At 44.2% G+C, this 16543-nt stretch overlaps 1 protein-coding gene across 1 annotated transcript in view; it reads right to left on the reverse strand.

Annotated features, from left to right (window-relative positions):
- LOC119964384 (kynurenine--oxoglutarate transaminase 3-like) overlaps nucleotides 1-12380 on the reverse strand; it is an 89092-nt gene extending 76712 nt beyond the window's left edge. The window contains exons 1-2 of the mRNA XM_038793782.1: nucleotides 12116-12380; nucleotides 7049-7137 (exon numbers count right to left, since the gene is read on the reverse strand). Of these exons, the coding sequence (XP_038649710.1) occupies nucleotides 7049-7135 (87 nt within the window). The 5' untranslated portion in view covers nucleotides 7136-7137; nucleotides 12116-12380. The remainder of the gene's footprint in view (nucleotides 1-7048; nucleotides 7138-12115) is intronic.
- Between the last annotated feature and the right edge of the window lie 4163 nt (nucleotides 12381-16543).

The following is a 16543-nucleotide window of genomic DNA, read 5'->3' on the forward strand; positions in this document are numbered from 1 at the left end:
GGACACCCACACGACCGATATAAGCCCTACCTTTGACTTGGGATTTTAATGACATTGTGGCCATAGGCCTTCAGATCTGGGATAAAGCCAATAATATTTATTTTGCGTTTTGTAGATTTAGCAAATCAACGATTGTACGAAGTAAAGAAAAGAGCGTAATTCTAGATCAAATCGTGGAAAAATGGATAGGGACAGGAATGGGCCGACCGGCAAAATTCTTTATGGACAATGGGGGAGAATTTGCTAATGATGAGTTTAGGGATATGTGTGAAAATATAAATATCACAGTTATGAATACGGCTGCGGAAAGCCCATTTAGTAATGGTGTCTGTGAAAGAAACCACGCGGTAATAGATGACATGCTCCAGAAAATTTTGGCGGACAGACCAAACTGCAAGTTAAATTCAGCTTTAGCATGGGCGGTACATGCAAAGAATTTATTGCAGATGTTGGGGGCTATAGTCCCTATCAATTAGTGTTTGGTAGAAACCTTAAAATTCCGTCCATCTTGGATGACCAGCCTCCAGCTTCAGAAGGGACTACTATTAGCTCTGCTTTGCTGAGCATTTAAATGCATTATATAGCAATAGAAAAGCTTTTTTGGAAGCAGAAGTCTCTGAAAGAATTCGCAGAGCTTTAAGACAATGTATGGCCATCAGATGCCGTTTTTCAGCAAGGAGACATGGTATACTATAAGAGAGACAATTCTAATGAATGGAAAGGCTCAGGGAAGATCATAGGCATAGATGGCAAAACAATTATTTTGCAACATGGTAATCAAACTGTTAGGGTACATTCATCAAGGATAATGGGTACAGATTACAAATTTTCAAATATAGACAGAGCAGACAGACATGACGAGGAACCCGAGTCATCTGGTATGCACGTGTTACAGAACTATGAGGACCAGTTAACTGATATAGACAGGGTTTCTACAACATGTCTGATGAATTAGAACAGGCCATTTTTCTGAAAGGGCAAATGCCAAAAGTTGGGACAAAAGTGACATACTTGCCTGAAGGGTCTAGACAATGGAAGGATGCAACTTTTAATAGAGCAGGGAAGGCCACTGGAAAGTATAAACATTGGTTGAATGTACAGCATTGAGAGGTTGGAGTCAAGACAATGGATTGGGAAAGCGAAGTTCAAAAATGGAGGGCACAGAAACGCAGTGCCAGTTCTGATAGTACATTGGATAGTGAATAGGTCCATAGGAAAAGGTTGAGAACTATTGAAAGGACATCCCACAGCAGAAGGGAAAGATCAAGCAGTAGCAGTACAGAACGAGATACCAGGCGGGAGAGGGACGTAGTTTACCAAGATCTCGGAACATGAGTAAGACTATGAATAATGATAGGAGTAGAAGCCCACATGCACGTGAGATTTTGGTGGCTTCCAATCAATTAGATGAAAAAGTTATCAAAGATGCCAAACAGCAAGAACTGCATAGTTGGAGTGAATTTGGGGTATACACGGAAGTACCGGATAGGGGATAAAGAGCTCTATCCCACAGATGGATTTGCATGGAAAAGGTTCTTCCGGATGGAACTTATAAAGCAAAGGCCAGGCTTGTGGCAAGGGGATTTGAAGAAAACTTAGATGATCAGGATTTAGGGGCTGGTTTAGCTCACTGGACTAAATTGCTGGCTTTTAAAGCAGGCCAGCAGCACGGTTCGATTCCCGTAACAGCCTCCCCGGACAGGCGGCGGAATGTGGCGACTAGGGGCTTTTCACAGTAACTTTATTGAAGCCTACTCGTGACAATAAGTGATTTCCATTTCCATTTAAAGGTAGATTCACCAACGGTAGGAAAGGTTATTCTAAAGATCTTCTTGGCTCTATTAGCCACAAAGGTATGGGAATGCAAATCTATAGATATAAAAGCAGCCTTTTTGCAGGAGCGTCAGCTCCAAAGAGACATTTTTCTCCGTCCTCCGAAAGAGGCCGCTAACACAGAAGGGAAGTTGAACAAATGTGTATATGGATTGAATGATGCGTCTAGAGTCTGGTACTTTTCGGTAAGGTCAGTTTAGTTAGTTAGGCTGTTGCCAGTTGAAAGCAGATCCGGCAATGTTTTACTGGCACTATAAAGGAAATCTTTTATGATGCATGTCGATGATTTTTTGTGGGGTGGGGCTAGTGATTTTGAAGCTATTGTAATCTCTGGCTTGAGCAAAGAATTCAGAGTTGGAAGTCAGGCTTCCGGTGCATTCAAATATATTGGACTAGAAATCGGACAGACTAAGTTAGGGGCTACTTTATGGCAGCAATCTTATTTGGATTGCATGAGCCCAATAGCAATTAGTCGTGGCCGGGTTTCACAAAAGACGCAATGGTTTCAAAGATGGAAAAAGAGCAACTGCGAAGTTTAATTGGGCAATTGAATTAGTTAGGTAGACAGACTAGACCGGACGTGAGTTTTGATGTCTTAGAGTTGAATATAAAAATGAATGATCCCAAAGTGGAAGACATGATTAGAGCAAATAAAGCGTTGGCCAATCTAAAAAATGCAGGTGTGTTTTGAGGTTCCCTGTTTTAGATGACCTTAAGCACTTAAGAACATAAGAACTATGAGCAGGAGTAGGCCATCTGGCCTCTCGAGCCTGCTCCGCCATTCAATGAGATCATGGCTGAACTTTTGTAGACTCAGCTCCACTTTCCGGCCCGAACACCTTAATCCCTTTATTCTTCAAAAAACTATCTATCTTTACCTTAATAACATTTAATGAAGGAGCCTCAACTGCTTCACTGGGCAAGGAATTCCATAGATTCACAACCCTTTGGGTGAAGAAGTTCCTCCTAAACTCAGTCCTAAATCTACTTCCCCTTGTTTTGAGGCTATGTCCCCTAGTTCTGCTTTCACCCGCCAGTGGAAACAACCTGCCCGCATCTATCCTATCTATTCCCTTCATAATTTTTAATGTTTCTATAAGATCCCCCCTCATCCTTCTAAATTCCAACGAGTACAGTCCCAGTCTACTCAACCTCTCCTCATAATTCAACCCCTTCAGCTCTGGAATTAACCTAGTGAATCTCCTCTGCACACCCTCCAGTGCCAGTAAGTCCTTTCTCAAGTAAGGAGACCAAAACTGAACACAATACTCCAGGTGTGGCCTCACTAACACCTTATACAATTGCAACATAACCTCCCTAGTCTTAAACTCCATCCCTCTAGCAATGAAGGACAAAATTCCATTTGCCTTCTTAATCACCTGTTGCACCTGTAAACCAACTTTCTGTGACTCATGCACTAGCACACCCAGGTCTCTCTGCACAGCGGCATGCTTTAATATTTTATCGTTTAAATAATAATCCCTTTTGCTGTTATTCCTACCAAAATGGATAACCTCACATTTGTCAACATTGTATTCCATCTGCCAGACCCTAGCCCATTCACTCATAGTTTATAGTGATGCGTCCTATGCAAATTTATGCGATGGGGTTTCAAGCGCAGGAGGTTTTATAATTTTCCTTTTGGGGAACGATGGTAAATGTTGCCCTCTTGTATGGGAAACAAAGAAAATAAGGAGAGTGGTCAAAAACACTTTGGTTGCTGAGACATTAAGCTTTGTAGAGGCGGTGCATATGGCCTTTTATATATCTCAGATATTGACAGAAATTTTGGGATTAGGGGATTTGGGAAATATACCTATTGAATGTCACATTGACAATAAATCCATATGGGAAGATGTGCACTCTTGTTAGAGTTTTGTGCAAAGTCTGTTGAAGGAAATTAGAGGTGTTTTGTGGAAAAGCAGCAGAACCTTTGATCCTTATACTACAGCAGCTAAACATCTATCAGCCAAGCGGTTAGCACTGCTGTCTACGGCGCTGAGGACCTGGGTTCGATCCCGGCCCCGGGTCACTGTTTGCACATTTTCCCCGTGTCTGCATGGGTTTCATCCCATAACCCAAAGATGTGCGGAGTAGGTGGACTGGCCACACTAAATTGCCCCTTAATTGGAAAAAACTTAATTGGGTACTCTAAATTTATAAAACAAAAACTTCCTCTATTTAGATTCCTTACCCGGCATAGTTGCCAATAGTTGCATGTAACCAGTGGTAGTTCTATCAAGGTTGTGAAAACCGTTACGAAAACAAAGGCAGTTTTAAGGGATTTATATTTGTATTGGTAAATATTAGAAAGAAGTAGGTTTAATTTAATGTATCTGTAGAAGGAAGGGTAAAACCTATAGTAGGTTCATGTTGGACAAAAGTGTTTTTTATGTGTTGGGGTTGGTTAAATTTGAACTGTGATTCTATTGTACTTTTTATGTGTAGGGGTTACATCATGAAGGGTAAATAAAAGCCTAAAGAAGGATAAGTCATTGCTTAGCAACAAGAGGTTACTTTCCAGAGGAAAGGAATTACTTTGGTTCTTAGTTACAGCTGAATTTGTTAGCAGTTGAATAAGGATACCAGGCAGTGAACATCTCTCAACCATGCCAGAATATTGGACAGGATGGGACGTGCAAAGAGATAGGCCTCCCAAAAAAAACAGTTACAGTCCAGATAACCAGGGAAATGGAACAGAAAGAATGTCTTAAGACAGCTGAAGTTAAGAGAACAGAGACCAAGGCACTGTTCAGAAGAGTTTCAGGGAAGAGTAAACAAAGCGTTATGAGTTAAAGAGACAATTGTAGTAACCAGATTTAAACTGAGAAAACAGACTTCAAACTCAGAAGTTTGATGCCATTTTTAACAGATTTTGGGAAATTAAAGTTAAAGCAATTGTTAACAGCGTGTACAGCAATCAAGACAAAGAAATCCTAAAGAGGAAGTGGTAAACCCTAGATACTGGGTTTTTTAAAAAGATGGAGTGGACACTTTGTTTAAACGAATCATTTGGAAAACCAGACAATTTCAGAATGCAAAACGCTAATGGGAACATTACTTTGAAAGAAGATTTCAAACCGTGTTTTAATGAGTGGGGTTTGGAAACTCATGTGATAATAATCTGGGGGATTCCGAGGAGAAATCTACAGAAACTAATTGTACTTAAAGGGACTGTGTTAATGAGACAGTTGTAGCTTAAGATATACTTCCATGTTAGTCTTAAAATCTGTGTGTATTTGATAAACTAAGGGGGGGGGGGGGGGGGGGGAGTAAAGAAGTATTGTATCAGAATCCAGTTTTTTCATGTTTAACATTTTTTCATCTTGTTATAAAAACTAATTCGCAGTCCTTTGACTCTGTTCCTCCACAGTTTATTACAAAAAAAGTAAACGTTGAAGTCTTTTGAGCCAGGGTCCCATTCTAGGAGCTTCCCATCCAGTTATCTCACCAACTGAGATCGTAACAAAAGGCACAATGTTACGTCATCAAGGCTAGGAAGTTCAAACGCCTCTGCTTCATCGTTGATTCATGGCATCACATTCTATATAGTGTTACATTTTTACAACAATATTTGTTAAGTATATTATTATTGTGGGATGGATGAAGGCCCGCAGGACGGGGCAGGATAGGACCACTGTACGACAAGGGGAACAAAAGTCATCAGCAAAAATAATATTCCATTTATGGAAGGTAGACGAATATAGCATGGAATCAGCAATGGAAAAGCAGATACGGCTGGATGATGAGTGGATGAGGTTCTTGACATGAAGGAGGATCAGGGTGGATGGAGGCAATCCAGAGTTAAAAGAGTCAGAGGATGAAGATTGAATTACAACATAACTAGAATGATTGCAACCTTGACAACAACGTGTGCAACAGTAATATTAAACTAGCAGGATTAAAAATTCAGATCTCCAGTGGTCAGTATTGTAACCTTTGCTATCCTGATATATATTAATTGGTGTCCAGGGGATAATTTCAAAAGTTGGGAATGATACAAAACTTGAAAGTATTGTAAACAGTGAAGACAACTGTATGCATTTCAAAAGGACTTGGACATGCTGGAGATTGGGTAGATGCAGAGATGTGAGGGGGGGACTGGACAGATTAGATAGAGAGAACTGTTTTCCCACTCATAAAAGGATCAAGTACAAGAGGGCATAAATTTACCGATTTGCAAAAGAAGCAAATAAGATGTGAGGAACTTTTCAGCGAGGTGGTTCAGGTTTGGAATGCAGTGCCTGGAAGTGTAGTGGAGGCAGGCTCATCGAGGCATTTGATGATTATGTGAATAGAAACAACCTGCAAGGGGAAAATGGGTCTCTGCTCAGCACTTTTCTTTTCATCATTCAGTCACAGGATGTTGGTGTCGCTGGCTAGCCCAGAATTTGTTGCCCATCCCTAATTGCCTTCAAGGGTTGTGGTGAACTGCCTTCTTGAACTGCTGCAATCCATGTGGTGTAGGTACACCCAAATTGCTGTTGGGAAGGTGATGGAACCATCAATTCACCAGACACGTGTTTCCGATGTGAATCTAGGCTTTAATCGACTTACTTCAGAACCAGCCTGTTACCTGTCGATGAACTTGTAGTGACCCAGGCTGACTCTGGACACGGGTACTTATACAGCTGCACTAGGGGGAGGAGTCATGGGCGGAACCAAGGGTGGAACCCAGTACAAGTTCCTAGGTGCTCCCAGCGCTACTCCCCTAGTGGTAGGACAGCTCTACTGCGCTTACACCAACAGTGTGAATTAACATATATATTACATTCACCACAGAAGGGAGTTCCAGGATTTTGACCCAGCAACTGTGAAGGAATGGCAATTTAGTTCAAAGCCAGGATAGTGAGTGGTTTGGAGGGGTAATTCCAGGTGGTGGTATTCCCATGTGTCTGCTTACCTTGTCCTTCTACATGGCAGTGATTGCGGATTAGAACGGTGCTGTCTAGGGAGGTATGGCGAGTTCCTGCAGTGTCATTCTAGCTTGCCTTCCCAAGTCCTAGAGTTGAGTTAGTAGCTACTGAATCAAAGGCAAAAGCCAAAACTGTTATTCCACATTGTGGTTCCGTGAGTGGTGCGCGATCCCCTGGAGGAGTACTGAATTTGCCACTGCATAAAGAAGCAAATTGTAGCCAACCTGCAGATTGGGTTAAAAGGTCTCTTTAAATTCTGCAATGAACCAATCGTTGTCTAAAATTTAAAGTCTGCTTACCACTGAGGTGGAAAATCTTTGTCTGCGTGAAGAATGAAGAAGATTATGTGTGGTTTTGATATACTTCAGCCAACGAGCAAGCTGCATACCTGCAATATGAAACATGAAACAAAACAGCAGTAATTACAATTCAGAAAAATAAAATATTGTTTATAAAGCAGTTTGGGGAAGATCTGTGAATTTGAAGGGAGGCTGTATCAATGCAAATGCAGACCTCATTTATTTGTTTTCAATGCAAGCACTGTGACCAATGCAGGATTTTGAATATATTGTGTGATGTTCCTTGTGGAGGCCCTCAAGATGGCTAAAAGTTATAGTGCTGACAGAGAACATCAAGCTATGCATTTCAAACAAAAGGTAGTTTATTTACACTACTTTAAATGATTCACACACCTTAGTAATAGCTAAGAAAAGAACAGTATTAAATCTATGCTACAGAAATCTATATCTCTCTAATACAACTAACACCCTATCTCAGCCTTTCTCCTAACCTTCTCTCAACCTTCTTCCAGAATTCTAGGAGTCACAATATATTTATATGACTACTCTGTGGTGTCATCTAGTGTTAGATACATGAATATCATCGTGTTAACCCTGTACACTTCCTACATTATACATATCATTACATATTGAACCATGGACATGTGGCAGTTTGAGGGTTGGATGCCTGGGGTTATTCTGTTTGACTGCAAGTGTCATGCTTTTAAAAATAATCTTGTTTTGCAAGACCAGAAAGATTTTCAGAGCCAGAGGTGCAAGGTGAATCGAGAGCTTTATGTTTTCTTCTTTCGTGTTGTTTAATCGGGAATAGAGGTAGCAATTAAGGGAATTGTATTTACTGCATGTAGTAGTATTATTTAAGGGGTAATTGTATTCTATTTCGGGTACGTTGTTAAAGAGTTCAATATTGTATTAATAATAAAGTTTTGTTTTAAAATAACATCCCTATTTCATGGTGCAATCGCTGCAGGAGCAAAGTATTCTTTCCGCACAGTCTTACAAAATAAAATTAAGTATTGGGTGTCGGTCCAATATCTTAGCCACTGTTGGGAGTCTAGTCTGGTAATAGCACCAACATTTTCATTAACATGTTGCATTCTGATAAGGTTTAAAGTGTTAGAAAACATCTAATTTTGAGAGACATTTGGCCACTTAATACGAGAATGTAATTTTCACAATACAGAACAATTTTCTAATTCATGGTCTCGAACAATATTTGAAAAGTAAATGGAACAATGTTCAGTGTTTGAATTCTAACCAGACATATAATATGACAGGAATCTATTCAGAAAAGGGATCGCAATCCTTGGCTCTCTGGTAGCACGCTTTCAGCGCACAGATGGCCACACCTTAGAATTTCCTCCCCCCCCCCCCCCCCCACCAAAGAAAAATCAATAATTAAACTTTCCTCTGCATTCCAGACCCTTCACTATTTTCCTCTGGCCTTTTTTCAGGTCGGGAATGCCTAGTGTGCAAAACACACACTGCATCCGCTGAGGATGGGTTCCCCATTTCAAGTCAGATTTCCTCGCATCAGGTTTTGGGAGCCCATTACCGGGTTTGAGTTTGTGAAGAAGATGGAAAACCGGCTGTGGAGTCAGGAGCATTCTGAAAGGCAAGTCTAAATGTCACTATTAGGTGCAGTATTGCAATGTGGCTGTGTTTGTAATACAGCGATTCGGGGATCTGTCCTTTTACTTAAAGTTATTTGTCTGTACATAGGTTGGTGTATTTGTTCAGTGTTTTCCAATGCAAAGAAAAATGAATTGAATAATCCCATCAGTCCGCACTGTCATCTTTTCTACTGTGATTTAAATCACTCGGGCTGATAAAAATCCCGATTTTGAAAGTTGAAAAAATTGAAACATCTGCTTGAATGGCAGGCACTCTGCTTTGAGATTGAAGTGAGCACCATCTGTTCTTACCTTCCCAGAAAGTAGTGAGAATAATGGCAGTTTCAAGAATAAAAGAAACGTACTGCAGCTGCTGGAAGCAGGAAATAAACTCAGCAGGTCTGGCTGCATCGGTGGAGAAGGAACAGAGTTAATGTTAGGTCTTTATGACGTCCGCGAAGCTAAGGAAAGGGTTAACTGTGATTTATTTTATCCTGTTTAAAAGGAGGTGGAACAAAATAGGTCAGTGATAACTGTGGCTGTTCCAAGAAGAAGTTATAAAAACAGATTTTGCCTGTGGGTTTCTGGCTTGTTGACACCAGTTTATAGGATTACAAGAACTTTTCTTCAAATGGCAATTCATTTTCTTCTCTCAAATTCAATTATATGGAGGCTTTTATTAGATGTTGAAGTTCAGTTTTTCAAGGAATGTCAAATATTTTCCGCGCATACTGCATGGAATCGAAGGATAGTACATGCGGGGTGCTTGGGTGGCATGAAGGAATCGGAGGGTGCCTGGAGGATTCATGGGGGGGTGTAGAGTTGACATGAGCGATTTGAGGGGGCACGGGCTAGAATGGAGCATTGGGTGAAGTTGAGGGGGCCTTTGTCCTTGTGCACCCACCAGAACTTCGCAGGAATGTCAAATGTAAAAGGAATAACAATTTATATTGTTTGAGAAGAGAGTGCTCATTGGTAGAGGTGTTGCTATGGTGAATGCACTTGTTTACTGATGACTAGTAGTATAATTACCAAGTTTTGTTTAAATTAAAACCTGACAGTTCAACTAACACAGTATTTAGTCTTACAACATCAGGTAAAGTCCAACAGGTTTATCTGGAATCACCAGCTTTCGTAGCGCAGCGCCTTCCTCAGGTGAATGAAGAGGTAGATTCCACTAACACATATATAGACAAATTCAATGATGCAAGATGATTCGTTGAATGCAAGTTTTTGCAGGTAATTAAGTATTTACAGGTCCAGACGGTGTGACTGAAGAGAGGAATCATTACAGGTTAAAGAGGTTTACAACCTCTGCAAGAGGTGTCAGATCATCGACATGGATACCACCATTACACGTGAGAACACCATCCACCAGGTACGCAGTACATACTCATGTGACGTGACCAACATATTCTATCACATATGCTGCCGGAAAGGATGTCCCGAGGAGTGGTACATTGGCGAGACCATGCAGACGCTGCCACAATGGATGAACGGATATCACACGGCAATCGCCAGGCAGGAATGTTCCCTTCCAGTCAGGAACACTTCAGCAGTCAAGGAGTTAAGCAGTTAAGCAGCACGCAAGCAGCCTCTGATCTTCAGGTAAGCGTTCTCCAAGATGGCCTTCAGGACACGCGGCAACACAGAATCGGGGAGAAGAAACTGATAGCCAAGTTCCACACACATGAGTATGGCCTCAACCGGGACCTTGGATTTATGTCGCATTACATTCAACCCCCCAACCCCCACCATCTGGCATGGGCTTGCGAAACCTTACCAATTGTCCTGGTTTGAGACAATTCACACCTCTTTAATCTGTGATTATCTCTCTCTCCAGTCGCACCTTCTGGACCTGTAAAGATTTGCATTCAAAGTATGATCTTACATCACTGAATTTGTCTAAGGGGCTGCTTTAGCTCTCTCAGCTAAATCGCTGGCTTATAAAGCAGGCCAGCAGTACGGTTCAATTCCTGTACCAGCCTCCCCGGACAGGTGCTGGAATGTGGCGACTAGGGGCTTTTCACAGTAACTTCATTGAAGCCTACTCGTGACAATAAGCAATTTTCATTTTTTAAATTTCATATGTGTGTTTCTGGAACCCACCTCTTCATTCATCTGATGAAGGAGCTCCGCTCCAAAAGCTAGTGATTCAAAACAAACCTGTTGGACTTTAACCTGGTGTTGAAAGACTTTGTACTGTGCCCACCCCCGTCCAATGCTGGCATCTCCACATCAGTTCAACTAGCAAGTTTTGTTTAAATTCAAAATGGACAGATTAGCTACTCGTTCAAGCTAGGAAATAAAGCAGAGTATGGCTGTCACCTATTTTGTTCTGTTGAAGCAGTTGCAATGTGTGTACATGTTATTCCTATCTGCAAAATACAGGGTTCTCTTTATTAATGAATGTAGCTTCTAGCACGTATAAATGTGCCACGTTGCACACCTGACAATCTTGAATTGGTTGTCGGCATAATTCTTAGACCGCCCATCTGTCCCGGCCATTCTGAGACCCCAAATATAGGGTGGCATGGTGGCGCAATGGTTAGCACTGCTGCCTCACAGTGCCAGGGACCCGGGTTCGATTCCGACTTTAGGTGACATTCTCCCAGTGTCTGCGTGGGTTTCCTCCAGTTTCCTCCCACAGTCCAAAGATGTGGATAGGTCATGCTAAATCGCCCCCTAGGTTGGGTTACGGGGGTAGGGTGGGGGATTGGCCGAGGTGGGGTTCTCTTTCAGAGGGTTGGTGCGGACTCAATGGGCTGAATAGCCTCCTTTTGCACTGTAGGGAATTCTATTAAACATCTATAGCACTTCCAATGTAGCACATCTCAGGAATGTAATCAGACAATAGAATGATAGCAAGCCCAAGCTTATTTATGTGTTAAAGATTATGGAGCTGTTATAAGAGAGAGAGGTGGAGACTTTTAGGAGGTTATTCAAGAGCTCAGGGTTTAGAGACAGCCGCAGTAGGGGTAAAAAAAATTTGGCAAGAGGCCACAAGTGGAGAACAGTGTCCAAAACAATAGCTAAAGCAGGGGAGAAGAAATGATTCCCACTGGTTGGTAATTCAAGGCCATAAAGATCAGTAGGAGAATAAGGGGAGGTCAGGATTTTCTTTTCAGTGCAGGGAGTTGTTAGGATTTATTAAGGTCACCCCTCCCACACAAAAAAAGCAGTAGTGGAAGAACTCATAATAGATTGTCAACCTTGCCCCTCACCTGAGGTGTGGTATCGCTCAGGTTAAATTCACCACCAGTCAGCCAAGGGGACAGAAGCTTATGGTCCTCTGGGACGATGGCTGCGTTCGTTTTCAATAGATTGTACAAGAAGAGAAACATGTTTAGCAGGAGTAAAGCAAGAGAGGGGTAGGGTGCCGTCATGTGCAGAACCCTTTCACAAAGTTACACATGCTCGACCTGAACGACATCTCATCTGACCATAGTCTTACCGTGTGGTGATATTTGTGGGTTATCTAGACGGCTGATGATTCACTCGAGAGGTCACACTATGTAGGTTAGCAGTGACAGGCAGTCCGGGACGCGACTGGATCCTATTATCAGCTGCTCCCACAACAGTGCTGTCAGCGGCACCAAACAAGCTGCTTCATTTTACTACCGGGTTTGCTTCACAAGCACCGTCCCTCCCCTCTTCACACGAGAGACAGGCCCTTTGCTGTTCGAAACTATCCAGCCAGCTCCGCCCCGGACACAGACACGTCTCTCTGTAACAACCACTCCCCTCTCCTCCAGCAGCACCCACACCGATTTCCTCTGGGAGAAGCCCGTGAAGAGCGGCCTCTGCTCACTCTCACACCCACAAGCACTTTATCCCGGGATCAGGTGCCATGCCTGTTCTCAGCTTGAATGTAATATGCCCCTTTTCTGGGGACCATGAATTGGATTCAATTTGAATTGTTTCTTGGAGCAAGCAAGAAGATGGATTAAAGGTTTCCCCTGCCCTTTGGCTTTGTAAACTCAGAAATGAACACAATTTTTTTTTTAAATTCACACTGCAACTGGAGGAAAAGCCAGTACTGTATTCCTTTTTCATTTTCTCACTCTCTCTATCTCTCACCAACTTGACCCTACCTTCTTTTTTTCATTCTGCTGAATACCAAAGACGTCTCAGCCACAGAAAAGTACCAGAATCTACCGTCGAAACTTAGAAAACAGGAGCAAGATTAGACCATTCGGCCCATCAATCCTGTTCCGCCATTCAGTGTGATGATGGCTGATCCTCAATCTCACGCCATACCCCTGCACTCTCCCCATAAACAGAGCGCGGTTTAACCATCACGTTGCATCTGGCACAAATCAGTTTGCTCTCTAACCGGCCCGTTCCTGACAGCGAGTTCCGGATCACACCCAAATATGGCGAGCATATCATTAACCCACATTTCCATTCATTTCCATCTCGTTAGTGGTGGGGGTTGGGAGGATAGTGGGGGGGGGGGGCAGTGTGGGGGACCCCTGAGGGGGAGTTGAGCTTAGTCATGGGGCTGAAGCGTTCCAGGTCAGGGGTTGCCCCGGGGCTTTGGGGAGCAGGAGTTGGTGAAGGGCATTTTGTCCATGAAGCTTTCAAGCCATCTTTAAATATTGTGGAGACCCATAACAGGGACAACTACAACTGCTGCCTGTCTGCCAGACCAAAAACTTCCAGGACGGAGTCTGTTCTCGGTTATATGCTGAAGGTCACTTTAACTCCCTTCGACTGTGAGCAGCCTCTGACTTCACAGCTGAAGGCTATTGCTAATAAGGAATTGGCCTTGTTAGTTGTGAGAGCACTTCACAGCTGCAGGTGTGTTTGCTGCTTGTTGCAGGCGGCTGCAGATGCCTGGAGGTTGCTGCAGCTGAGAGTTTGATTGCTGCTTGCTGCTGCGTTTTTCTGCTTGCCCACTGCCTGTTCCCCCTGGACCTTCACCTGATGTGCATCAGCAACTGTGTGGTATTCACCAGATTATGCCCCAGAAGCCTGTCCACTAATGTCGTCCACCGAGGTGTGAGTCTCTGCACCGCTGGAAGGTGGGATGATAGCTGTGACGCTAATGGTGGTCTACTCTGAGCTCTCCTCCAAGGTGGTTTCTCGGGTGGCAGGCTGGTGGGGGAACGACTCCAGATGGTTTGGCGGCATCAGATGGAGATCCTGCAAAAGAATAGACATGTGCTCAGCGAGATGGAAGGATCATTTTGTCTGACATGAAAATTCACTTGAGGCAGGTCGTCTGGGTGAAGGGGCAGTGGATCCTCACCTCTGCGCGCACGTCAACCTCGTTGTCGGTGACTGACTGCTCTCTCCTCGGACAAACGCACAATTTCCAGGGCCCATTCTTCATAGGAATGAGGACTCGGATCTCTGGTGCTCTGCCCCCCGTCTTGGCCCTTTCCCGATTATTATAGGCTATCTATTCCTGCGGGGGCAAAGCGAGGGCTTTGTTAGCCGCGCACTTGATAGATCAGATTCAGATGGCATGTGTGGGCACTGTAACTGGACATGAAGGGGTTGTGCCGGTGGGTGCCAGAGTGATCTGAGAAACAAGCACAAAGATTAGATGGTGGGGAGGGTGCGAGATGTCAGCCAGTGATTTGTGAAGCTGGGGTTGGGAATTTAAGGAGTGACATGCAAAACTGATGCCTCGTCGACTCAATCTCTCTTCAAATGACAATATGGATATGGATGGGAATTCCCGTGGTGGTCATGAGGTGAGCGGTTATGCACAGGGTGGCTCCTGGTTGGAGATTTCGTTTTTACCTGGTAAACGGGCGTGGTGGTGGGAAGAAGGCTGAAATAATTGAAGTTTGTTGGTTTCTCCTCCGGTGTGGGATGCCTGTGGGGTTAAACATGAGGCAAAAGTCAAATTAGCCCCCTGCTCCAGAGGACACTCGTAGTGGAGTGAAAGAGAACGTGGCGGACCTTGCAGTCTCATCAACGTCCTCCCAATTGCCAATGGAGAAGCTCATGGAATTTATCATGGAAGCATTCCAGAAGCATAGATATGCAAGGCAGGAAGACCCTGACTAAGGCAATTGAGGCGGCTGTGGTTCCCCTTCGCGTGATGATGTAAAGGCGGAGCAGTGATTGGAGTCAGTGGGCACGACAATTCAGGAGGTGGAGGAGACGGTCTCAGACCACTGCGACCGGATTGTCTCTTTAGAGGCAGAAGTATCAATGTTGAATGAGGCCCACAAAGGCTTGAAGGCCAGGATAGACAACCAGGAGAACTGGTCTAGGCAACCAAACCTGAGAATAATCTGGCTACCGGGGGGAATTGAAGTTGTGAGCACCACCAGTACGTGGTGAAGATGTTTGGGAAATTGGTTGGGGAGGCGGGTCTTCACAAAACCGCCCAAGGTGGATATCAGTTACTGCAGCAGGAGCCAGATCCATGGATCTGTTGTGGGCGGTAATTGACTGACTACACAAGTATTTGGACAAGGAGCGAATTTTAAAGTGGGTGAAGGCCAAGTGAGAGTGTAGCTGAGAGGGACACTCCATTCAAATTGATCAGGATATTGGGCTGACCTGGTTAAACATCAAGTCAGGTGTAACAAGGCCAAGACGGTGCTCTTCAATAGAAAAGTACGGTTCAGAATTCTGTAGCCGGTGAAACGGTGGGTCACTTTTAAGGACAGAGACCAATTCAATATGCCAGAGGAGGCGAATGGCTTGGTGAGGAAGAATGGACTGGGGCACATCTGATTGAGGTTGTGAGAAGTTTGGGAGTTTTTGAATAACTACAGGTTCACATGTCTTTTTCTTACCATTTACGATGTTTTTGTTATTCTGGGTTCCGTGTTTCTTTCCTGCGAGAATTAGGTTAGTTTGACTCGTCAAGGGCAGTGCGGGTTCGTTCTTCCTGGTACGTACGGGCAGCATTGTGGATAGCACAATCACTTCACAGCTCCAGGGTCCCAGGTTCAATTCTGGCTTGGGTCACTGTCTGTGCGGAGTCTGCACATCCTCCCCATGTGTGTGTGGGTTTCCTCCGGGTGCTCCGGTTTCCTCCCATAGTCCAAAGACGTGCAGGTTAGGTGGATTGGCCATGATAAATTGCCCCTGGTATCCAAAATTGCCCTTAGTGTTGGGTGGGGTTATTGGGTTATGGGGATAGGGTGGAGGTGTTGACCTTGGGTAGGCTGCTCTTTCCAAGAGCCGGTGCAGACTCGATGGGCTGAATGGCCTCCTTCTGCACTGTAAATTCTATGAATCTATAATTCTATGAATCTATGTACCATTTTGGATGGGGGTGTGGGGTAAGGGGTTGTTTGGGCTTTTTCTGGTTGGGTCTTTTCTTTGCTCCCATTAACTGGCATAATTAGTGACCCTCACATGGCAAGCGATGTGAAGGAGGGGATTGTGGCTGGGGGGCGGGAGTGGGGAGGCGGGTGTTCTATCTGGTGTGTGGGGGGTTTCTGTCTGGTTTGTGGGGTGAGGTAGCATGCCTAGGTTGGCCAAGTTTTCTTTGTTTGAGGGGGTGGGGGGAGATTGGGGGGTTGGCTGACGATCTTACGGGAGAGGGAGGATAGGGCAGGGGGGAGAAGTGGTGAATAGGAAGCCGATGGGGGTGGGTATGGGGGCTGTAGAATTCTGGTGACGCAGGTGTATTTGTTGATGGGTTTGGGTGAGGGCGGTGATGGTGGCCATTTTGGGTGGGCCTGTAACCGAGGCAGCCCTGGGTCTGGCTGGATCTCCTCACGACGGGGGTTCAGAGACCCCCTGTCAGGATGGTCATGTAGAATGCGAGGGGGTTAAATGGTCCGGTTAAAAGATCCCGGGTGTTTGCTCACTTGAAGAGCTTGAAAGCCGATGTAACCTTTTTGCAGGAGACACATTCACGGATTGGGTATCAAACCAGTCTAAGGAAGGGATGGATGGGCCA

Source organism: Scyliorhinus canicula, chromosome 4 (assembly GCF_902713615.1).
Source record: "Scyliorhinus canicula chromosome 4, sScyCan1.1, whole genome shotgun sequence".
Lineage (NCBI taxonomy): Eukaryota > Metazoa > Chordata > Chondrichthyes > Carcharhiniformes > Scyliorhinidae > Scyliorhinus > Scyliorhinus canicula.